This window comes from Sceloporus undulatus, chromosome 6 (genome assembly GCF_019175285.1).
Source record: "Sceloporus undulatus isolate JIND9_A2432 ecotype Alabama chromosome 6, SceUnd_v1.1, whole genome shotgun sequence".
NCBI classification, from domain to species: domain Eukaryota; kingdom Metazoa; phylum Chordata; class Lepidosauria; order Squamata; family Phrynosomatidae; genus Sceloporus; species Sceloporus undulatus.
Genome location: NC_056527.1, coordinates 5,550,994 through 5,576,035, shown reverse-complemented (window position 1 = coordinate 5,576,035; position 25,042 = coordinate 5,550,994). Strand labels below are relative to the sequence as shown.

Below are 25,042 nucleotides of genomic sequence, written 5' to 3'. Positions count from 1 at the left end.
CAAGTGGGGAGCCTTTCCTGGGCACATCTATATATTACATTGAAGAATGATGCACACTCAGATCTCTGCTCAGCCATGAAGCTCACTGAGTGACTTTGAGACCATCACCACTTTGGGCCCATAATGGCTAAATTATTGTTACAATAACAGAGTAAAATAGATGGAAGAGTGATATGACATATATGTTGTCCTTGAGTTCCTTATAAAAAGCATCAGGATAAAAATGCTAAAGAAAGTGATTAGGACAGGTATTTTTGTACCTTTAATTTCAAGAGTTTCTGCATGAGAAATTGCCCATGTTTTTTCTCAGTGGAAAAGAAGGATGCCACCTTACATCGCAACTTCAGCAGAAAGGTGGAGTAGAAATAAGGGAATAGAATCAGAGCTCTTATAGTGAAAAGTGGAAAGCCTTGTTTAGGCAGGGAGAGCTTAATATTCAAGATATTTCTGGTTTTCTGAAACAAATTATCCCTTTTCTTTTTAAAATAGGCCTTAGTGGGTTCTGTGTGTGTGCAATAACAACTTATGTTTGTAACTGTGTAACATGTAACTCCATATACATCTTAGGTTAAACATGATCACCTATTCCAAGGTATGACATTTTAATACTGCATTTTATCTTGTTTAAAAACAGGCTGAAATTTTGTATTTAAGAAGAACATTTCGTTCAACTCCTGTTTCTGTATAAATGAGGGTAGCCTCTGTATCTTATATTTCTGCAGTGTTCATGTTGTCTTTGGACTGGTTATTTCTGGATTTGAAGTGATAGAACAAATAGAAAATCTGAAAACTGATACTGCCAGTAGGCCATATGCTGATGTGCGAGTTATTGACTGTGGAGTGCTTGTTACAAAATCAGCCAAGGATGGTAAGCCATTACATTCTTGTTTGGAGTAGTTGAGATGAGCTCTTAATTTGTCTTAGCCTTAGAAATTTCCCAACATTTAATTTGTATTAGTATTCTAAAATAGTTATTTTAATGTGCTTTGACAGTGCTTACCTGCCATGCTTTATGCCATACTTTATAATGGTATCATGCTCATTTTGGCCATTTCCTTCTGATATACTGGAGTGCATACAGTCTGACACTGAGTATTGGGATAAACTAAAGTTGTGGTAGGATACACAGGGTGACATAGGAATATTAAACATTCATCTCCTTGATAAAATATTTTTGAAATGTTTAAATGACAGAATGGATCAGCAGATTACTATCCATTTCACTTAGCAGACATTGCCATTAAAACAGTCACTTTCCTTGATACAGCTGTATTTATAGGGAGCCCTGGTGGCACAGAGGTTAAATACTGGTCCTGCAGCCACAACGTTGTAAGTTCTATCCTGAGTGGCTCCAAGATCCACTCAGCCTTCCATCCTTTCGCAGGTTAGTAAAATGAGTGCCCAGCTTGTTGGAGGCAATTGGCTTACACATTGTAAACCGCTTAGGGAGTGCTAGTTCACGGATAAGTGGTATAGAAATGTGCTTGCTATTGCTAGGGTGTTACATCACAGTCTGCACCATTTTGGGAGAGGTTGCAAGAGCACATCTGTTGGTACCATTTTTATGTGCCTTCAAGTCAACCTCTGACTTATGGTGATTCTATTGTAGGGTTTTCCTGGCAGGATTTATTCAGAGGAGGTCTGTTATTTCCTACCTCTGAGGCTGAGAGAGAATGACTTGCCCAAGGTCATCCAGTGGATTTCCAGGCTCAGCAGGGACATGACATCTACAATGTCATGTACTATGTTATATATACTATGTCTATTATGTCAATTCAAGAAAAATAGTTGATTTTACTCAGTTTGGAGATATGATCCATACCCACATGGGTGCACCTTTAGCTGAGCCTTTCTCTCCCTCTCTGCCTCTCTATGTGGTCCTTGTTGGAAAGGAGATTTCAACGGAGGTGCACACTAATTTCCCAGCAGATACAATTATTGGATTGGTGCATGTATAGTGAAGAGCTGGCTATGGAGGACTTGGGAAGGAAGAGAACTTCATTGATTCCTATGTAGAACCTATCCTGCAGTTCTGTTATGTTGATAGTTTGGCCTACATGTCTCTTATATCATACCCTCACCAACGTCTTTGAGAAGGGAAATTGAAAGTGGAAGAAAGGCTGAGCGTGGGCATTGGCAGTGGGTCTTTTTAAGTGAAACACACCTAAAAGAAAGAATATTTTTCAAATGAGAGGAGTTGAAATCTGGGAGGGGCAGTGTTGACAGTAGGTTGCTGATAACAAAGACCCAGTCAGTTGCAGACCTGCTGCATGTGGTCAGGCTCCTCATAGTTTACTTTGTGTGAGCAGAGAAGCAGGAGAGTGAGTTTGTGTTAATGGCTCTGGCTTTGTTTTCTCAAGTTAAATTTATTCGTTTTATTTATTAAAACTGTTATATCCCACCCTTTATCATGGGATTTCAGGGAAGCATACAGGTAAAACAATAATTTTAAACTATTCCAGTTTAAAATCTTCAATGGCTTAACATAAATATATTAAATGTGACCACAAGTCAGAACAGCTCACTTTAAAGGTCTGCTACAGTTAAAACCATGAACTTGTACATTTACAGTAAATTAAGACCAAAAGTCCTTAATAAATGCCATGTCTTGGTACAAGAGAGAAAACAGTGTTGGTGCAAATAAGACGTTCAAGTGAGCAGGGCTTTCCACATTTGGGGTGCAACAAGCCAAACATGAGTAAGCTATGGCAGTATTGTTTTGGAGTTATTTAATACTATATTATCAACAGAGGTTTTGTAGTTCCAATACTAACTGTCAGTAAATGAGAAGTAAATTGTCACACTTTCTGAAACAGGAACAGAAATGTGTTTGTAATGGTAAATAATTAATATCACCAGATAACTGAATTGTATTTCTTGTTGCATCCATGTTGAATTCCATCCATATATCTTCTAGCGATAATAATAAAATAGTATGACTTTGTCATTCTAAGCGCTGGAGAAGAAGAGAAAAGTCTCAACTAATTCAGAAGTGTCAGACACCTCCACCAGCAGTTCATCTACTTCATCAGAATCTTCATCTGACAGTGAATCTGAAAATGAGAGAAGCAGGAAAAGGAAACGCAAGAGGAGAACCAAAGCTAAACAGTCACGAAAGCGAAGAAGGGAAGAGAGGAAGAAAGAGGAGCCCAATAACAGACAGACACCAGGACAAAGAAGGTACTTAATACATTAAAATAGATGGAAAAGGCTTTTTTTAAAAAGTCAGTCAGGTTTAGGAACAAGCCTTAAAGCATCTAGCTAATTAAATGAAAGCAAACAGTGAAATGAGCTCCACTGTTGCAAGAGAACCTCTAAGCATGCATTTTGAATAATGAAAAAAATGGTATTAGGGCCTTCATATACAGAAGTTCTTGCAAGTGTGTTCTCCTTGCCTCTTAGAAAGGAGATGTGACATCTCTATACACCAAGGAGTAAGATAGGTTTAGTATTTGCAGAAGTGAAATGGGCAGACTAAGAAATTTAGGAACTGAATATTTACCAAAACGACCGGGTATGTTCCACTTTGCAGACATTCTCATTTGAATTATCATAAATTTTCAAAGTTTCACTTCCAGGGTGAGTGAAAAATTGTTCTCTGTCCATCCAGCCACTCTGAAAGAAGTGAAGCAAATGAAAAATCAGACTTGAATGCGAAAAGAGACAAACCTGTTGTGCGTCCTGAAGAAATTCCTCCAGTGCCTGAAAACCGATTTTTACTTAGAAGAGATGCACCAGTTACAAGTGCAGAGCCTGAGCCGTATGTAGTAAACTCTTTTTCTTTTGTGTGTGTCCCTCCTTTGCGGGAATATTCCTATGCAGTAATTCTCGAGGTGATTATATATTTCTAAGTATCCAGTCATTATACCAGTTGTAGATTCCTGTTGGCTTGTGGTATATAAACAAAGATTTGATACACTCACTATGTCCATTTCTGAGAGAATGCTTGCTAATATTACCGTTTCTGAAAAACTTAATATAAAAATAAACCCTGTATTTTATATTTAGGAGCTAAAGTCTTTGTTTTGTAATAGAAGAAAAGTTGCATCTAGCCTGACTCCAGTGATGTCCTGCATCAGTTGCCATTTTTAACAAATGAACAAGAGGATAGGAAGTGCTGTATCCAGTTCCCATTTTTACCTAAATATTGGTTAATGTTATCTTTTGAGATGTCCTCAACATCTATTTATATGTAGCTTGTCCATCATAATTTTTGACACTTCCAGGAGCTTATTAAGTCATGTATTTATTTATTTCCTGCCTTTCTCCCAAAATGGGACCTAAAAGGTCTTACAGTATGCATCAGAGATATACACACAAGCCTTCTCCGATTGATCTTTGGAGCTTAGCTTGAATATTGAGTTGATTTTTAAAGCAATCCTGGAGAAGTCTGAGAGGTCTAAGATTGTGACCAGGAAGCAATCATTTTCTTAGTGGTCTTACTGTATATGAAGGAATGACTTGGAACTATGTTTTCAAAACATTATGTTTTCATTTTGGTTACATCTGTTGCATATCTGTCATTATGTAAAATGAAAAACCCCATAGTGAAGAGGACAGGCAGATGCCAGCAACATCAGTCCAGTTTGCAGGACATTATAATGGACATGTTAGGAAACTACGTTGGCCCTTAAGGAATGCTGTCCAGTGTAATGTCAACAGCTACTCTTCAGGAGCTTCACTATGGGCCATTACAAACGGGCATAATAGTACGGACTGGGTCCGTACTAGGGTTAGAAAGGGGCGTCATTTCCCAGCAGAGAAGGACCGAGCATCCTTTAAATTGGGGTGGCTCCGCCCATGACTCCTGTTAGGCAGGGAGAAAGAAAAAACAAAGGCCAGGGGCCTGACCCGCCTATCAGGGCGGAGCAACCCCTTGTGGCCTCAGTCTTCTTCCTGCCTTGTTCCTGTTAGGACGCGTTCTACAAGACTTCCTTCTGCCTTATTTGCCTCTGGGACTCACCTGGCTTGACCCCTTTTTTTCCTTTCTTCCTTCTCTTATTGCCCTCTCAAAAAAAAAAAAAAAATCGCTTCTTCTTTCCCTGCTCTGTTTTCTTCTTCTTGTCTCTCCCCCTCCCGCCCTCCTTCTCGACCATGCCGGGAGGCAAGAAAGCCAGAGTGACCACCGAGGCGGTCTCCTCTCTGCCCAGGCCAGCCCCGGCTCTGCCGGAAGCCTGCCTCGTGGCTTCTGCGTCCCAACCGGGACAGGGTGAGGAGACGCGGTCGCAGCCAGCCGAGGCCAGTCGCCTCCAGCTTGCTGGCGCCATCGGGGGCCCCCAAGCGACCCAGGCTGGATCCGCTGAGGGAGAGCCCGCTCCAGACGCCGCCGACATAGGGGACGTGAGTATCCCTCCCTCGCCAGAGCCAGTCCCCACGCCCAGGAATCCCGGGGCCCAGGAGTCCCTTCCCCCGGCACAGACATCCCAGGGGGAAAAGGGCACCGTTTGTGCGGCAGCGCCATCCTGGGGACCGGGACCCCTTAATCCTGTGGGTTTCCCTCCCCTCGTCATGTGGCCTGGGCCCTTCCCCAGCCAGACCAGCGGCAGCGACGCCTCCCTCCCAGCCGTCCCTGCACAAGAGACTGCTTGGCCCAGTGCCTGGCCGGTCCCTTGGCAAGCGGACCCCAACCGCACCTTTCTGCCATGGGGGGGTTTCGTCGCCCCTTTCCTCGGGAGCGGCCCCTTCGGCCACGTGGGCTCCTATGGGGGCGGCCATCTTGGCCATGTGGAGCCCTATGGGGGCCGCCATCTTGAACCGGAAGCGGGGCCTTCCCACCCGGCAGGCGGGGCGGCACGCCCCCAGAGGCCATTACGCGGCGCTCCCTCCTCCCCCAATCCCCCTGGGAGTGGGTCAGCCACCACAGTTCAGGGCTCTGGAGGCACAGCGCGCCCCCCGGGAGGAGGCAGAGCCTGCTTCCTCCGGTTCCGGGGCCAGGTCCACCAGTGAGGGCTCAAGCGACCCTCCCACCCGCCGCGCTGCCCGAGCCCGTTCCCCAGCGGCCTCCCACTCCGCTGTCTCTGAACACTCCGAGGAGGATTCAGAGTCGGAACACTCCTACCAGCCGCCCTCCAAACGCCCGAGGTTCAGTAGGGTGTCCTCCAAACGTAAGAGGGTGCCCATCCAGCTGTCCTCTGACGAGGACGCCTTAGAGGCTCTCTCGGGTTCCAATCAATCTGGAACTGAGGAGGGAGAGCTTTCCCAAGATGAGGATATTGATGAAAGGGATGGGCCCTCTTCGTCCCGACTCTTTAGTGCCGAGGATTATGCCCCCCTCATCAGAAAAACTACTAAGACCCTGGGGATCTCTGTGCCCTCGGGCAAGGCTCCCACGCCCGACTCGGATCTGCCCAGAGTGGGCGAGGATCTATTCCCTGTTTCGGCCCCTTCTATTTTAGAGGTGCCTTGCCCTTATAACATCATGCAGATTATAAGGGAGGAATGGCAAAAGCCAGCTGCAGCTAGGCCCAACAATAGCTTCACTCGTAAGCATTACATCCTGCAGCAGTCAGTCATGGACAAGCTTAAGGTCCCTTTGGTTGATGCCCCTGTGTCCGCCCTAGTTTCTTCATCAGTTTTTAGCCGGGACGGCGAGGACACCCTTAGAAGTCCGGAGGACAGGAGGGCCGAAGGAGCTCTCAAAAAAGTCCATGAGGCCTCCTCCATAGCCATTAGGGCCGCCACGACAGTCTCCATGGTCAGCAGGGCTTCTCTCCAGTGGTCTAACGACCTCCTTGACATGCTCCCTAACACAGACACCAGAGTTAGACAGACCATAAATAAGATCATCAAGGCATGGGCCTTCACAGCTGACGCCACGCTGGACACCGTCCAACAGTGCGCGAGAGCTCAGTCTGCGGCTGTGGCAGTTAGGCGCCAATTCTGGCTTAAGAGCTGGAATGTGGACTCCAGGTCTAAACAGAACTTATCCTACACCCCTTTCTTAGGCTCTAAGCTCTTCGGCGAGTCGCTTGACCCAGTCTTAGTAGAGGGAAAAAATAAAAAGAAGGCCTTGCCTTCCGCTAAAAAGAAGGACGATAGGAGGCAGTTTAGACAGCGTTCTTCCTTTCGTTCCTTTCGACCTGACTACTCCTCCACTAACTCCTCTTCTCAAGCCAGGGAGTCCAGACCCAGATCCCGTTGGGGAGACTCCAAATTCTCCAAACATAACAAGGCCTCCTTCTCCCATAAAGACGGCGGAGGTCCCAAGGCTTCTAACAAAAATAAACAAGCATGACAGAATGATTCCAGTAGGGGGCAGACTTCAGGGATTCGCTCACATCTGGGAGAATTCCACCTCGGACACGTGGGTTCTCGACACTATTCGCCATGGATACAAGCTTCAGTTCCATCTAAGGCCTCACGACATGTTCGCGCCCTCTCCCAGATCCAAGGATCCCGAGCGACACCGCCTCCTACTGGAAGCCATTTCTCATCTTTTGGAAATTCGAGCCATAGAACCAGTGCCGTCGGACCAGAAGGGGAAAGGCTGTTACTCCACCATTTTCCTGGTCCCAAAGAAGAACGGCTCCTGGAGATCCATTCTAAACCTAAGAGGAGTCAACCGCTTCATAACCAAGAGGAGGTTCTGGATGGAAACCCTCAAGTCGATCCTGGACAGCCTCCAACCCAGAGACTTTCTTTCTTCCATAGACCTTCGGGATGCTTATTTTCACATCTTGATCCATCCGGACTCCCGGCGTTTCCTACGTTTCAAGTATGGCCGGCGACATTTTCAATACAGAGCCCTCCCATTTGGGCTTGCATCGGCCCCAAGGGTGTTCACCAAGATAATGGTGGCCCTGGTAGCCCATTGGAGGTCCCGTCGCCTCCACGTTCACCCCTACTTAGACGACCTCCTGATTCGAGCTCCCTCCATCCAGCAGGCTACCCTCGACACTCAGATGGTCCTCAAATCCCTGGAGGACCATGGTTTCCTCGTCAACCTGAAGAAGAGCTCCATCCTCCCCAGTCAGCAGATCCGTCACTTGGGTGCCAAGATCGACACTTTGGGGGGAACTGTGTGCCTGCCCTCAGATCAGATCCAGTCCATTCGCGCCTCGATCCGCAAGGTTCTAGACCTACCGTCCGCCTCGCTTCAGGCCCTGGCCCATCTCCAGGGGCTGATGATCGCAGCGATCGACTGCCTGCCCTGGGCGAGGTTCCATGCCCGTCCACTCCAGTGGCTTCTGCTTCCCTACCAGAAGGACATTGCTCTCAAGAGACCAATAAGGATACGGATGCCCAGGCGGGTGCGCCGCTCGCTGACCTGGTGGACCTCACGAGCGATCGTCAGGGGGCGCCCCATCTGGACACCACAGAAGGTCCAGATCACTACGGATGCCAGCCTCCGCGGTTGGGGAGCCCACTGCGGGATCCACATAGCCCAGGGAAAGTGGGACCAGTGGGAAAAGACACAGAGCATCAACTGGCTCGAACTTCGGGCCATCCGATTGGCTCTACTAGCCTTCAGACACATAATCAAGGACCAAGCAGTCCTGGTCAGAACAGACAACATAACCGCCAAAGCCCATGTCAACCGCCAAGGGGGCACAAGGTCTCGCACGCTCATGGACGAGGCTCAGTCTCTCCTAGCCTGGTCGGAGGACAATCTGGTCTCATTGGAGGCCGAACATCTTCAAGGCCTGCTCAACACCAGGGCAGATTGGCTGAGTCGGACCGACATAGACAACGGAGAGTGGAGTCTTCATCCAGACGTCTTCACAAGCGTCGTGACGGCTCTCGGAAGCCCTATAATGGATCTGTTCGCTTCCCCGGTCAATGCCAAGACACCCAGATTTGTCTCAAGGTTCAAGACAGAGGGGTCAGAGGACTTCGATGCCCTGAATTGCCAATGGCCGTCGGGTCTTCTCTATGCCTTCCCACCGGTTCCTCTGATTTCAAAGCTCCTATCGAAGATTCGGAGGCTCAGAGCGGAGGTCATCCTAATAGCTCCAGCCTGGCCCAGACGCCCGTGGTACTCGGAGATCCTCAGCCTGTCGACACAGAGTTTGCCATTGCCCCTGAGATCGGATTTGTTGTCCCAAGGCCAGGTCTACCACCCACAGCCAGCCTGGCTTCAGCTTCACGCGTGGAGATTGAGCGGCTCATGCTGACTACCTACGGTTACTCGCCTGAAGTAATCGAGTCAATCCTGGCCTCCCGGCGACCATCAACAATGAAGATCTACGATTACACCTTCAGAGCTTTCAGGAGATGGTGTAAGTTAAAGAAGAGGGACTTCATACACGTGACGGTCCCTACTCTCCTCCAATTCCTCCAGGATGGCTCCGACCGTGGGCTCAGGCCCAATACGGTCAAGAGACAGGTGGCAGCTATTACATCCATCCTACCGCATGAAGAATCAGCCCGGATATCCAATCATCCCCACATCCGCAGGCTACTGAAAGGGGTCTCTAACAGGGCGCCGCCTACAAGACACCGGTTCCCTTCCTGGGACCTCCACGTCATCCTTAAGGCTCTGACGACACAACCCTTTGAACCCATTAGGAGAGCCCCGCTCAAAATTATCACCTTTAAGACTCTGATGCTCACTGCCTTGACCTCGGCTCGCAGAGTGTCGGAGCTGGGGGCCTTGTCGGTGAGAAAGGAACTCTGCATCATTCGGCCGGACTCGGTAGTGTTAAGGACCGACCCGTCCTTTATTCCAAAGGTCAACTCTGCCTTCCATGTGGCGCAGGACATCGTCCTCCCCTCCTTCTGTCCTCACCCCTCCAGAGAGTTAGAGAAGATCTATCACACTTTAGACGTACGTAGGGCCATTAAGTCATACATTAGGGCCACGTCAGCCATAAGAAAGTCAGACTCTCTCTTCGTTTCTTTCCAGCCAAAGTCTGCAGGCAAAAAGGTCTCCACTTCCACTCTCTCTCGATGGATTAGGAATTGCATCACACTATGTTATAGATCGCTACAACTCGAGCCACCTGAGGGCATCCTGGCCCACTCGACGAGAAGTGCAGCGACCTCAGCGGCGCTGGTCACTAGTGCTTCCCTTTCCGAGATCTGTAGAGCTGCCACATGGAAATCTCCCTCAACCTTTGTTAAACACTACAAGCTAGACCGCTTCCAGTCAGCTGAGGCTGCCTTTGGTCGCAGAGTGTTACAACAGATAGTCAAAGATTAGATTTACATGCCAGCAGGCCCACCCTTAAGAGATTAAGCGGCTTTGGTAAATCCCAATTTAAAGGAGGCTCGGCTCCTTCTCTGCTGGGAAATGGAACGTTGGTACTTACCTGAGAGACGTCCCTTTCCAGCAGAGAAGGTCCGAGCATCCTTCCCACCGCTTGGGATTGCATCCCTTCCTCTGCTGGCATGGGGTCCACCGGGATAGCGGTTCTGATCAGCTAATGCGACCTGTCTAGCCTACGGGGGCCTAACCTTATTTTTCTCTAGCGTACAGGGAGACCATAGCTTGGTTTTTTTTCAGCTAGTCATTGACTGAGGCCACAAGGGGTTGCTCCGCCCTGATAGGCGGGTCAGGCCCCTGGCCTTTGTTTTTTCTTTCTCCCTGCCTAACAGGAGTCATGGGCGGAGCCACCCCAATTTAAAGGATGCTCGGACCTTCTCTGCTGGAAAGGGACGTCTCTCAGGTAAGTACCAACGTTCCATTTCTTGACGCCCCTAACCCTAGTACGGACCCAGTCCATACAAAATAGTGGCGCCCATTTCACACGGGGGCCGCCATTACGACGTCACAAATGCGCCGCATCCAAATGAGGCGGCGCGGACGTATAGAGTGCCCTTTCCGCGGCGTGAGAAGGAGCTCCAAAACGGAGCTCCTTCTGCGGTTTGCATCGCTGGCTCAGCCTTTAGACGGCCAAGCGGCCCCTTTCTCCTCCTCCCCGCCGTCGCTGGGTGTCCCTGGGGCTTGAAGCCCCAAGGACACCCCTTTCCAGGCTGCAGGGAAGCGGCCTTTTGTGGCCTGGAAAGCAGCGGATTGGGACCTCTGAGGCTGCCGTTCTGGCAGCTGAGGCCCCAATACAGCGGGGAAAGGGGCAGGAACAGGCTGCCCCAAACGGGCGGTCTGTAACCTGCCACAGTAAGGTTTTTTTGTTTTTGTTTTTGGTTTTTCAGAGAAAGAGTAGCATTTATTCATTTCCCTTAATAATTTTTTGTTTGAGACACACACCAGCCCAACTTTTACTGTTGAACTGAAGCCAAAGGAAGAAGGAGCCTACAAAGTGCAACAGCACCTCCCAAATAGAAATTGTAGAGAATTGGTGTCTTGGACAAAAATCCCATAATCCATTGAAAGGGAGAGGCATCTGTCAGAGACTCCCAAGGTTGTAAGCTGTGTTCTGTACCACCCTGTATTTAAGACTAAAGAACAGATCACTTGGATAAGCAATTGGCAGATGAGCAATTGTGTATGTGGTTGTTTGAATCATATGCTCAGTCTAGTAGTATATTCAACTGACTGGAAAAAGGATTGATTTTTTTTCAGTGCTTTCTTCCTTCTGCTTACATCATTTTTAATATTTAAGGAAGCCCCTTGATGTAGCACCAGTTTTGGCTGACCAGAAGCCCTCAGTATCTAAATCTGGAAGAAAAATCAGAGGGAGAGGCACAATAGTATGTTTTTCATTTTTTTCCCCCTTCACACTTTCTAATTTATGAGAGAGTTCTGTTTTAGCCAATATTAAAAAACTGTGTAACATTTGCCTAAGACTGTTGATGATGTTGGTGATAGTGCCAGTTTAGTCAATTAAAAAGATGGGCATGTTCGCAGGTGCTTGTGATAAGGCAGAGGTGGTTAGTAAGCAGAGGAGGAAAATGCTAATTCCCTTTAAATCCATCAGTTTATTTGCTAGATGGGGAAAGTGCAAGCAAGATCAATTAAAAAATGTTGCTGTATGTTGAAATTCTTTGGACTTTCTGATAGTATTGAGTTCGATGGGCACCTATTTTGGCTGGAATTCTAACAATACTATAAAGTGAAGCATCATCTTTGGACCAATTAGTTACAGTGTCCCAAGCAATCTGTTCAACAGCCCTGGGCTTTGAGAAGAAGAGTGAAATAAAAATTTATCTTATCTGCCTAATAATCTGCAAAATTATCTCAATTGAAAGAGTAGATGTTATAAAATGGTTGGACAGGATGGGGTTATATGGTACTTAAAGTAGAGTGTAATGGCAGGGGGTGGGAATGTGCATCCTTATTCATTTGAAGTTTATAGAACTTTTACATATCAGAGATGAGAAAGATGGCATAAAATACTAATGAATTTTTTTAAAAGAGTGTGAATTTGAAAAGACCATCTAAGCCAGAGCTTTAGTTGGAAGACCAGTGCCATATCCTAGCTTTTGGTGGAACTGTGCAGCATCTCCACTCACATGCCTGAGTTTTCTCTTGCTGCAGAGTAGTTCTTTGGGACTGGATTAATCCCAATAGTCCTGTTTGGATTAACACCTTTTGTGTCTAGTTGCCTTTGAAGAAGAGTGTTTGAAAACTTCAGCTGGTCCAAAGAGCTTCAGCCAGATTGTTAACCATAGTTTGCTACAGAAAGCACACAACTCCTTTGTTGCAATGTTTTATTGGCTACCAGTCTGTTTCCAGGCACAATTCAGAGTACTGGTTATGACCTGCAAAGCCCTAAACAGATCAGGTTTGGATTATCTGAAGAGCTCTATCTCTCTGTATGAGCCTTCATGTGTCTTGAGATCTTGTGGGGAGGCTCTACTCTTTGTTCCACCACTCTCACAGGCATATCTGGCAGGAATTTAGGAGAGGGCCTTCTCCCTAGTTCCTCCCAAGCTCTGGAACTCCTTTCCTGGAGAGGTTAGATTGGCACCCTTCTTGCTATCCTTTCATGGGCAGTTGAAGACATTTTTGTTTCAGCAGGTCCTTGGAGGGTTGATTGCCCTGGGCAAAGGGCCTTTCATGTGATGGGCTGTTTATTAATAGTTTTTAACTTCTGCATAGTATAAAATTGTACCTGCAGAGTACATCTAGCCTGCAGTCACCTCCCAAGTAGTTTTGTTTTTATTATAGATGAGACTTGGTTGATGATTGTATGCCTGCACAGGTGATGGATTTTCTGTAATACTGAACTGTTATATTTTCTTAGCGATACCATACGCCCCCTCATTCTCGCTCATGTTCAGAATCTGGTAATGATGGGAGCAGCGAAACGCCTCCACACTGGAAAGAGGAAATGCAGAGATTAAGAGCCTACAGGCCACCCAGTGGAGAAAAATGGAGTAAAGGAGACAAGTAAGACTTTACAGAGTGTATGAAACTCTCTTAAATGACACCTGTCTTGTAGAAAGTTTCCTTTATACATGTCAGTGTAGGGGGGGGGGCTGTTATTTAAACTACAGATCCCATAAGATGTGTATTGAGCATATATATTAACTGTGTTTTATTGTGCATGGTTTAATTTTAGAGAGGTACAAGTAAGAGCTTGTGACTGAGTGAGCAGGGAAAAGTTAGGAGGAAGCTTTAGATTGTCGTTTCAATCCTCTTGATTCAGTCTTAGCAAGCTCTGTGAAACACACTGAAATGTATATTTTAATTTTAGAAATTAGTTTGCTGAACTCTTGTGCAGAAACTCAATAAAAAATAAAGCAGTTTGGCTACTGTGTTATAAAGCAGCATGATATGCATGGTTTAAAAAAAACATTCCAAAGTGAAACAGAAATGTTTATTGTTTCAGAACCATCTGCTGAATTTACCCCTCAAAACCAGTTTCATGAAATATTTACTTGCAGTCTACAAGTACTTACCATGAGCCATAGAGAAAATGTTTAAAAGAATCTGATGGGTGGTGATCAGGGTGCATTGGGTTTTTATTAATAGAGCAATTTTTAGAATGATTTCCACAGATGCATATTAATACACAAACTCTACAGTTGGCCCTCCACATTTGTGGCTTTGACTTTTGCAGATTTGATTATTCGCAGTTTTGATTAATATGTTCTCTCTAGAAATTTCTAGGTCTTCAGCGCAACTCTGCCAGAAGTTGACCATAGGATTGTGCTGGAGAACGAAGAATTTCCTAGAGAAAACATTTCTAGGCATTTATAGGTTCTCCGGCATGATTCTATGATCAACTTTTAGCAGATGTTGATCGTAGAGAGTTGCAGTGGAAGACCTGGAGATTCCTAGAGAGATGTTCTCTCAGGTAAAAAGAATAGTGTTGTTTTTTTTATTTGTGGGTTTTCCACATTCATGGGGGTCCTTCACCCCAACCCAAGTGAATGTGAAGGGACACTATATTTGAATGATTATCTAGCTAAGTTGCTCTGAAGCTAAGTTTCTGAGTATTGAAATCAAATCACTGGATCACCTTTAACCAGTTTCTTTGGCTAACCCATGAATAAAAGTCTTCTCAGTCTAGGACCAGTTGGTCATCTTGTGAATGCATGTTACATTGAAGCTGGACTAGTTTACATGCCTTTTGAGGCATACAGACTGTAAAACCTTCTTTTACCCACTCAGATATAGTTCTTCAGTTTCTTTGTACTTGATGTAGAGAAATCAGTCTGCCTATAGAGTCTCTTAAGTGCCATGGAACTTGTTTTTTAGTAAGATACCTGTACTAACCCACTATTTCCAATCATCTTCCTCTTCACTGAGCTATCATCAGTTCTTCAGGACCATGCTACATAGTGTCTGACACCAATACTTGCTTTTAAGAAAAATAAAGAAGTAAATTTAAGGGAATATCCATTCTTTTTTTTTAAAACTTGTTTTTTAGGTTGAGTGATCCAGGAAAATGGGATGAAAGAAGTCTGTCGCAGCGATCAAGATCTTGGTCCCAAAATGGCTATTCTGATCTAAGCAGTGCCAAATATGGCAGCCACCACAGAAAGCACCGGAAAGAGAAAAAGACAAAGCACAAAAAGAAAGCAAAAAAGCAAAAGCATTTGAAGAAGCGCAAGCAAATTAAAAAGAAAAAATTATCTCCTTCGTCAGATATGGAATCTTCTCGTTCCTCTACTAGAAAGACAAAATCACCTTATGGTCGCGAGAGGGGCTCTCACTCTTCTTCACTGACTTCAAGGGGCGAGTCCTCTAGAAGAGGCTGGTCTAAATCAGACAGAGATAAGCAGAGTTCTTTGTCCCTGTCAAGCAGAGATTCCCAATCATATTACAGGTCCAGATCCAGGTCTAGATCCAGGTCCAGATCTTATTCTAGAAGAAGTTCTAGATCAAGAACAGCTAATAAGTCTTCTCAGTCTAGGAGCAGATCCAGATCTAGATCCAGATCCAGATCGAGTTCTGCCTCTGATCATCTAAAGATAACATCCACTCCACCCAAAAATGTTGCCACTCGTTTAAATGAGAGTAAGCCAGTTAAGGTAGAACCTGTAAGAACAGCACTGCCACAGAATGATAAGGTTGTGATACAGCCTGTTGTTACTGAAAGCATTCCAGTTATACCCCTAAGTGACAGCCCTCCACCTTCTAGATGGAAACCTGGGCAGAAGCCATGGAAACCATCCTATGAGCGCATTCAGGAAATGAAAGCAAAGACTACTCACTTACTACCCACTCAAACAACTTACAATTTAGTAAGTGCCAAAGATGCTGGCCCATCCTCTTCGTATCATAAGCGAGAAAAGAGTTCAGATAGTGAGCACAGTGACTATTCCAAAAATCGGAGTGAGAGGAGCTCAGGTAGTTGGCGAAGATCTAGGAGCAGGACAACTCGAAGTAGATCCTACTCCAAGTCATACTCCAGATCGAGAAGTCTGTCCAGTTCAAGGTCTCGATCAACACTTAGATCCCATTCAGTGAATAAATTTCCCAGTGACCAGTCATGCTACAGTGGGTCATCGTCTTACTTTTCTTTAAGTGAGGATGACAGACCGAAAAGCAAAATAAAATCTGAGTACAGGGAGAGACATTTACAGTTGGAAAAGAAAAGGCAAAGTAGTTCTGAAAGTACACTTCCATATGCAAAAGACACAAGTTCTCAGAAGCACAGGGATAGTGTAAGCAGATCTTCAGATTTCTCCACAGACAGTGAGCAGTTGGTAAAACCACAGTCAACTCAAGAAAGGGGGCAATTACAGTCCAAAAAAGCTAATCGAAAACGAAATAAAAGCTGCTCAGTTTATGATGAACATGAAAAGAAGACTAGATCTGATTGGAGCAGTGACCATTCCAAAAAAAGTGTTTTGAAGGAGAAATCTGAGTCTCCAAGAAGGAGTAGGAAATCGAAAAGGAAAACACGTGCTGGCAGTAAGTGGGACTCTGAATCAAATTCAGAAGGTGGTAAAGTCAGAAACAGTAAAGAAGGTTCAAGATTGTCTTCTAGCAAGGAAGAAGGCGAAGCCTCATCAGATTCAGACACAGATCTCAGCCTTGCCAAACGTAAGACAAGATTAGATTCTTCTTCTGTTGTATCGAAGACAAATAAGCAGTCTTCCCTTTCAGAGACGGAGAGTTCCCATTCTACTTCAGGTGCCAGAGGGAAATCCAGAAAACAAAAGCATGGCTCCAAAAAGAACCTGAAAAAAACACATTCCAAAAAAGCTAAAGAGAAGTCCAAGGGTAAAAAAGACAAGAAGCATAAGCCTCAAAAGCAAAAGGAAACATTTCATTGGCAGCCTCCCCTGGAGTTTGGCGAGGAGGAAGAGGAGGAAGAAGATGTTGTAAGGCCAGAAGCAAAAGATGAAAGAGAAAAACAAGTTGCAACTGGTCCTAAAGATAAAAACCAAGAACAGGATTGTGAAAATGATAAGATGGTCAAAGACCAACCAAGAGAAGATGAAAAGCTCCATGAACAGAATACATTGTTGGATAAAGCTGTAGGGCATACATCGCCTGCTAGCCAGCCTAGTACAAGTAATGGGGAACAATCTACTTCAACTCAGGTTCCAAATCCAGATAAAAACATTGATGCATCGGGAACTCCTGATAGAGCAATGGTAAGTGAAAACGAGGTAGATGTCACCCAGATGGATGACATGGAGATCTGTACTCCAGAACATAATTCACCTTTCAAGGTTGATGTGGAATCTTCCCCTGTCAGTCTGAAGATACACCTTCGGGATGTTAAAGTTAGTAAGAATACAGATGTACCCAACAATTCTGAAGCAGAAGGTAGAATGCAAAGACTCAATGGTAAAGAATCTACTGATGCCAAAGAAGACAAAGACAACAAAGAAAAAGAGAAACAAAAACCTAAGCCCACCACAACAGTTCTTGCTGTAGAAAGTAGACAGAAAACTGAAATGGTTGATAGTGCCCAAAGCAGCACAGTGGATAATAAATGGAAGCCATTACAGGGTGTAGGGAATCTTCAGTTGGCCACTGCAGTTGCTTCTAGCAGTTCTTCAGAACCTAAAAATCAGCCCTTGTCTTCTGAATCGAAACCACAAGGTTTAAGGATAGAAATCAAAAGTAAAAACAAAATTAGACCAGGCTCTCTGTTTGATGAAGTAAGAAAGACTGCCCGGCTTAATCGGAGACCAAGAAACCATGAGAGCTCCAGCGAGGAGGATTCAGCAACACGAGAAAACAGCCAATCACGAAGCCGCAGCCGGTCAAGGAGCAAGTCGGAACCTAAATCCAGGCACAGAACAAGATCCCTTTCTTACAGTCACTCAAGAAGTCTATCAAGCTCTACTTCCTCATATAGGTAGGTAAAGCTTATAAATAGGCAGAGCCATTTCAGAAAAGCATTTCACTGAGAGTGTGTCTCTGAATTCCTCTTAATGCATGTTAACTGCTTTGACTCTAGCTGGCTCTCACCATTTATCACCTTAAAAACTTAGTGCCTCTCAGTGTTTCTCCATTTTTCATAGCTTTTCAATGCATATGCTCAAAATTTATAGGTCACGGAGCTACACACGAAGCCGGAGCCGAGGGTGGTACAGCAGGGGCCGCTCAAGAAGTCGTAGCAGTTCCTATAACTCTTGCAGAAGTCATAGGCAAGTACTTACAAAGGGGAAGGGATGAAGGATGGTCCTGGAGAATTGGGTGGGCATCATTGCAAAATATCATCTTGAAACATAGGGGTCTCTCATAGCCAAGATGCTTTGTAGGCTGAGTGATCACTTACGATTTATAAATTAGTTATTTATTTGTTTTGAGATAAGTTTGTCACTCGGGGGAATAATTGTCACTGTCTCTAATGTATGATAAATGGAATATTAGGATTTTTTTAAAGAGTTTTAAAAAACATTTGCAGCATGAGTGTAAAAATGATCATGTCATTTTCTTCCTATTTTATTAGTCGAACCTATAGCAGAAGCCGGTCCAGAAGCAGTTCCTATGACCACCGTAGTCGATCCAGGTATGCTGTGAAAGAGATCACTATTGAAAATGTCCAGGATAAGTAACATATTTGTAACAGCAACATGTAAGCAATATACTGAAACATAATTTAGTAACTCTTTATGTTTCCAGCCTGTGGTGGTACATGCTGGAAATGTTAACTGAATTGAACAGGATTTTAGAAAAAACAAATGTTGTGGCCTTTAAAGCCCTTTACAACTTAGGTCCAGACTATTTGAAAGATCGTATCTCCTCATACAAATTTGCCAGAGTTCTAAGATCTATGGGAGAAGGCTTTCTCTTCATTTCTCAAGCTCACTTGGTGAGAACACAAGAGCAAGCCTTCTCAGTGGCTTCTCTCACCCACTGGAACTCCCTTCTGCGGAAGGCTAGACTGTGCCCTTCCTGGTTTCCTTTCACTGGCTGGCAAAGATCTTTTTTTAAAGCAGACTTTTAAGATGTAATCACTCCCAGGGAGGCTTCTTATTGCAGTGTGTGCATTTTTTAAGCTTTTGTATGCTTTTAAATTTTACTGTTTTAAATGTGATGATTTTAATTGTTTTTAAAATTGTGTTGTTAAGTTATGAACTGCCTTTGGTGCCACTCCAGGAAAAAGGCAGCATATAAATGAAAGAAATGAAATAATAAATGTATTTTCCGATAAGTAAATGAGGCTCTGTTTTACCAAAAATAGAGCAAGTAATGAAATAATTTTGAAGGATTATTTTCCCAAATAAAAATTATTAGCTTTATGATTCTGCTAAATCTAATGTTAGTCCCAACTTCAGTTTGTTGTGTGCCTTCAAGGCATTTTTGACTTAAAGTGACCCTAAGGCCAAACTTTTATTCTTGGCAAGAGAGGGTTTGTTTGCCTTTGCCTTTTTCTGAGATTGAGATGGTGCAACCTGTTGAGCATGAATTCGAATCCTGGTCACTAGAGTCATAGTCCCAATGCTCAAACTGCTATACTATGCTGTTTCTAACAACAGTAGCCCCACTGGGTTTATGGAAGTGGTAACATAGATGTTCTGATTTCACTATGTGTACTCAAGTTGAGAGTAACATTGAATTTAACCATGGTTAAACCAAATAATCAGTTACCTTTTTTTAACCCATAAAAGCAGATCTTACACCTATGACAGTTATTACAGCAGGAGTCGTAGTCGAAGCAGAAGCAAAAGGAGTGATAGTTATCACAGATCCCGCAGTTATGATCGACGGTCCAGGTAGGTACATTGTACTTGTTCAAATGAATGTATACCGCAACCTTCCTTATGTGAGAACTCAGGGCTGTTTAAAACTTATGAAAACTTAGATGTGGTTAGTGATTAGGATTTATTTGTAGTAGGATGTGATGGTGGGTGTTGTATTTGTTGTGTTCTGTTATTATGACTATGTATGTTTGTCTTTTATCAATAAAAAAATGGTACAAAAAAAAAGAAAAAGAAAACTCACCAAAGGCACATGCACATTCTTCACTGCTGCCAGGTTTACATTATATTGTGAGACAGTAATAGACAAGAGAAATAGAGAAATGAGAGGCTAGAATACCATTGTCAGTGGCACTTGCAACGACATTAATTCAGACATATCACAGATACGTTAAAAGTTTGTCCTTTCTCAGATCTACTGTATTTTTTAAAAAGTTTTGGATCTGACTATTTTAGTCAGAGTAGTTTCTTGGCTGCCCAGTAAATTGAGTGGCAACTTTAAATTGTAAAAGACACAAGTGGGATGGGGGGGTAGTGAATTAGTCCACTGCACTAGATTCTGTTTAGCTTAATGTTCTTGTAACAGCAGGTACAAGCAGGCTTCACTTTATGTCAGGGATGTGTTTCTGGATTTGTGATATAAACTGAGACTGGTATAAATGAGAAGCATTGGAGGGGGGGATGCATTCCAGTGGAGCTAAAGGAGCTGCAAAATAGGAATTGGACTCAACCCACCACTAATTCTGAAGAGGTTTGAAGCATAAAACATTAGCACTTGCCTTTTCCAGATTGGAGAAATGTACAATCATTCCTCTGTGTCCACAGAATCAACCATCCACAGCTTGAAAATATTCATAAACCTATATGCATATTCCAAAAGCAAACCTTGATTTTGCCGTTTTGTATAAGGGACACCATTTTATTACACCATTGTATATAATGGGACTTGAGCGTCCACGGATTTTAGTGTCCATGGGGAATTCTGAAACCAAACCTCAGCAGATACCAAGGGCTTGATGTACAGATGATCTTCAGAAGAGGCACCAAATGCTGATTCTAAGGGAGCTTGGCTGGTGTGCGAACTAGCTGCCATTAGATAATGGTTTCTCTTTAGAGGAGCACACTGACAGAGAGCAACTGGTAAGAACTGTGATCGTCTGCTGTCCTTTTTCCAGCAAGCTTCCTAGGTGGACAAAAGCACATCAGGAGGGGGAGAGAGGGGGGCAGCACATCTCCTGCTGCATCTCCTGCGACAGGTGCAGAAGACACAGCAGGAGAAGAGGCAGCATATCTCCTGTACAGTAACCAACTGCATTAAATTCTTTAAAAAAACAAAAACAGAATTCTTACTGCAGCATGTTTAGCAGAGTTACTAAAGTATATTTATCAGAGCTACTTTTGGCATTGTTACTGTTACCCACATGATCTCTCCCCATCATGAGTCCCATGCCTAAGTAGATAGAGAACACCTTTTATTTCAGCCACACCATAACACCAAGTTTCCAGTTTCTTCTTCTCCATCATGCCCCCTTTAAGCAGGGCAAGGAAATGCCTTCCTTTTGGCAGTGCCAGGACTCTCCAGTTGATTTCTGCCTTTCCCCATTCCCCCACCCTGGGCAAGGAGAAGAAACCCAGTCCAGTCAGCTATTCTTATACCAAAACTCCATATCTCTCCCTCTGGTCACACTCAAGCGCACAGCTATTCTGAGATAGCTATGCATTTTGAGTGACACTTTATTTCTTGAGAAATTATCTGCATTTGAAACATTGTAAATGAAGGTAAAGTAAAATGAGACATGTAACTTTTCACCCTTATATGTGCTATTCTGCTTGCAGTGAAGATTGTTGCATGTCTGTAAAGTGAAAGTAATACGTACTCAAGAAGTTTACATTTTTATGTGTGTCTTGGCTTTTCTTCTAGATCCTACGGCTCTGACAGTGAAAGTGACCGCAGTTATTCAAACAACCGAAGCCCTAGTGAAAGCAGCAGATACAGCTGAAAGCATCCTGTTGAAGATGTCGATTGTACTCAACTAGTTTTTTTATTACTATTATTATTGTTGTTGTTGTTATTTTAACATATGAAACTGCCCTTGTCCTTACTCAAAGTAAAATTAAAAGATATTTAGTGAGATAAGCATAATTTTTATGCTCTCTTTCTGGTCTATGACATTGTATTGATATGATTTTGGATGTGCTGGTAACCTTGTGTTTTGAGAGAGAGAGGGTCTTCTGTACCAAAATAATCTGTAGGCCTGCTCTGAAAAAATATGCTGGCCTGACAACCATGAAGCTGTGAAGAAAAGTACTGTGAGAAGTCTGCATTCTACAGAGTTAACCTTAAAAGCTTACCTTAAATTATGCGGTATCAGTTCATTGGTATCTTGTACGTACATCATATAAGCTTGTACACATACCTAGATGGATACAGATAGTTAGGGTGGAGATCCTCTCCTGGCTATTACTGTTTCCCATTATACCTTGCTCTACTTCACAGGAGATGCAAGGTCGGTTATGTATAAAATACTTAGGTTCAGGGGCTAGCACTAGCTCTTTCTTGAACAAATTAAACATGTTTATGCAAAACTCCAAAAATGATAGCAGGCTTTTCCATTTCAATTTTGTATCCATGCCAATAATATTATAGTATTTGTAAAAGCAGATCTTTAAAAAGCCCTTTTGACACATTTAATCGTTGTATCTGCTAACCCTTAAACACTGGACATGAATTTAGTTGTTGGATTTTCCCACCATATCCAACATTGGGTTTCCATTGTCAGATTTTATGCTGAAGCTATAAATCAAAGGGAGACGTGTGAATTCATTTTCAGTGTTCATTACTGAACTGACACCAAAGTGTCTAAATTATCTGTCTATGAGGACTTTTTAATCCAGACGTACTGAATTTTCTTCCTGTACTGTAAACTTCAGTATACACAAGCGTTTTGTATGGAATAATGACTTTTTTTCAGCAAAAAACACCCCTATGCTAAGTGGGTATGATAACTGGGAGGGAAATATTACCTGTAACTCTAGTACTGATAGTGAATTTGTTAACTTTCTATAATTTTGAGAGGCTGTACATTTCATCAGTACTAAAAATAGGTTGTTTTGTTTTGTTTTGTTTTGGTCCCATGCCAAAAGTTGTACATTTTAAAAGGCATTTTTTCCTTTGATGCAATTAAAAACATGAATCATTTAACTATTAAATACTGGTTGCTAAATGTTTATCACATCCATGACATTAACTTACTTAGAAGTAAACCTGGTTTGGAGTAAGTAACATATTTCAAGGAGGTGTGACTTAATTCCCACAGCAAGACCACATCAGGCACTTAGTTGGCTTCACCCTAAAAGGCACAGGAGAAATAATCCTAATTTTCAACTCAACTGGACCTCTAGTTGAGTTGCAGTTTGCCAAACAGAAGTCATGTCCATTATTTTGTAAGTTGCCCAGTGTTTAAACTGTGTGGAGCCAGATGTGATTTGGATTTTGGACTTTTTTGAATTTTGGAATATTTGCACATACATAATGAGATCTTGGAGATGGGACCCAAGTCTAAACATGAAATCCATTTATGTTTCTACCCAACTCCTTTCCAGGCAAGCATTGTCTGAAGATGGCAGCCACAGATGCTGGCGAAACGTCAGGAAGAAACTCTTCTAGAACATGGCCACATAGCCCAAAAAACCCACAAAAAACCATTTATGTTTCATATATGCCTTACACACATAACCCAAAGGTGATTCCATACACAATATGTTTTTAATAATTTTGTGCATGAAACAACCTGTTAAATGTACAAAATTTTCATTTTCCCTAGCATCTGTTTGCTCTAATCCCAAGTGAATCATTCTACAAAAGCATGCTGGATCAGAACCTAAGTGTTGGAAACTACCAAGGTGAAAACTGACCCACTCAGTATATGATGCAGAGTGGGATGGTAGGCTGACAGTTCGGACAATGGGCTGGCTGTATTTTTAAATGCTCCTCTTTGGACTGTTAAGTGTCCCCTCTATATAGGAAAAGAAATTTAGTGTGTAGCCCTTCCACTGGTGGTTAGTTTACTGCTGCATTCCATGTTCCTCGCAGCCTGCACCGTGTGTGGATGGCTATGGTTCCATTATGAAATATCGCCCACTACATTGTGACGTAGTGGTTTGAGTGTTGGACTAGGACTCTGGAGACCAGGGTTCAATTCCCTGGTCTCCAGAGTCATAGTCATGAAACCCACTGTTGATCAAGTCACACCTCCTCAACCTCAGAGGATGGCAATGGCAAACCTCTTCTGAATGAATCTTGTCAAGAAAACCCCGTGATAGACTTGCCTTAGGATCGCCATAAATTGGAAATGACTTGAAGACACACAGCTCTCCCACATCAGTGCAATCCGGTCAAAATCACATTTTCCTATGTCAAATTATGCTACAAGCATTTGATGAAGTCATCTAATTAGGAAGATCTTATACTTGATCCCCCCTCAATCTATAGGATTCCTTTGTACCTTTTTATAACATTTATTAGTTACAAATAGATCACCCTTCAGTGAGTTCAAGGCATCATGTGTGTGTCTCCTCACTTTATCCGCATACCAACCCAGCAAGGTAGGTCAGACAGAATGAATTTATCTCCAATCAACCACTGTCCTAAAGTTTGTTTATTCTTTGCAGTGCCAAGTTGCTATAGATCAGTGGTTCCCAAAACTGATCCTTCAGATGTTTCAGACTTCCATCTCCCAGAATCTCTGACAGCTTTACTATGTTGTGCATTCAAAAAAGATGCCAAGGAGAGGTTCCTTCCATGTGCCGTCAGCTCTCCATACACACACACACACCATGGATTCAAGCATCCATGACTTGAATTTTTAAAATATATAATTTGCAAATAGCCAACACTGATTTTGCCATTTGATATAAGGGACACCATTTTACTATTGCCTTGTGTATAATGGGACTTGAGCTTTGACAGATTTTGGTACCCACGGAGGGTCCTGCAACCAAACCCCAAGGGCCCACTGTACCATGGAGGGACCAGATTGGGAAAAGATGCAGTAAGGTAATCTATGCACGGACAAAAACATCCTGGTTTTCTAAAACCCCAATTTTCTGAATTAGAAAATCTCCACTCGCCAGTCAAGCTGTCAGAATAGAAATCTCGGATTCTGCCTCACAGCTACTTTTGACCTTTTGTTTCTAATAACGCCCACTGACGTTTTGATAGGAGCACTTCATGATGTGGGTTTCTTACTTTCTTCTTGCCAAATACACCAGGTCTGTGAACATGCTGGGGTTTGGATCCAGAACCTCCCATGGATACCAAAATCTCTGGATGCTCAAATCCCATGGTATACAATGGGTAGTAAAATGAGTGTCCCTTATATAAAATGGCAAAATCAAGGCTGGCTTTTGGGAACTGATATTTTGGGGGAATATTTTCAAGTCTTGGGTAGTTGAATCTGTATCTACTTCTCCCTAAGCATCGAGGTGGGGAAAAATGAACAGACAAACATCAGTTACAAAGGCATGCATTAAACACATATCAGTCAAAAGAACAAGATGGACACCTATTAAAACTACAATAAAT

General features: G+C 43.6%; 1 protein-coding gene across 9 annotated transcripts in view; it reads left to right on the top strand.

Moving 5' to 3' along the window:
* The window catches only part of NKTR (natural killer cell triggering receptor), a 43,215-nt gene extending 20,547 nt beyond the window's left edge, over positions 1-22,668 (top strand). For 8 of the 9 annotated variants that reach the window (XM_042471588.1, XM_042471587.1, XM_042471586.1 and 5 more), the window contains 10 exons: positions 723-868; positions 2,955-3,180; positions 3,611-3,760; positions 11,502-11,589; positions 13,086-13,231; positions 14,718-17,609; positions 17,806-17,901; positions 18,207-18,266; positions 19,369-19,473; positions 21,380-22,668. In XM_042471588.1, coding sequence (XP_042327522.1) covers positions 723-868; positions 2,955-3,180; positions 3,611-3,760; positions 11,502-11,589; positions 13,086-13,231; positions 14,718-17,609; positions 17,806-17,901; positions 18,207-18,266; positions 19,369-19,473; positions 21,380-21,458 — 3,988 coding nt within the window. In that variant the 3' untranslated portion in view covers positions 21,459-22,668. The remainder of the gene's footprint in view (positions 1-722; positions 869-2,954; positions 3,181-3,610; positions 3,761-11,501; positions 11,590-13,085; positions 13,232-14,717; positions 17,610-17,805; positions 17,902-18,206; positions 18,267-19,368; positions 19,474-21,379) is intronic. The other variant, XM_042471589.1, reaches the window with a different exon arrangement.
* The last annotated feature ends 2,374 nt before the right edge of the window (positions 22,669-25,042 follow it).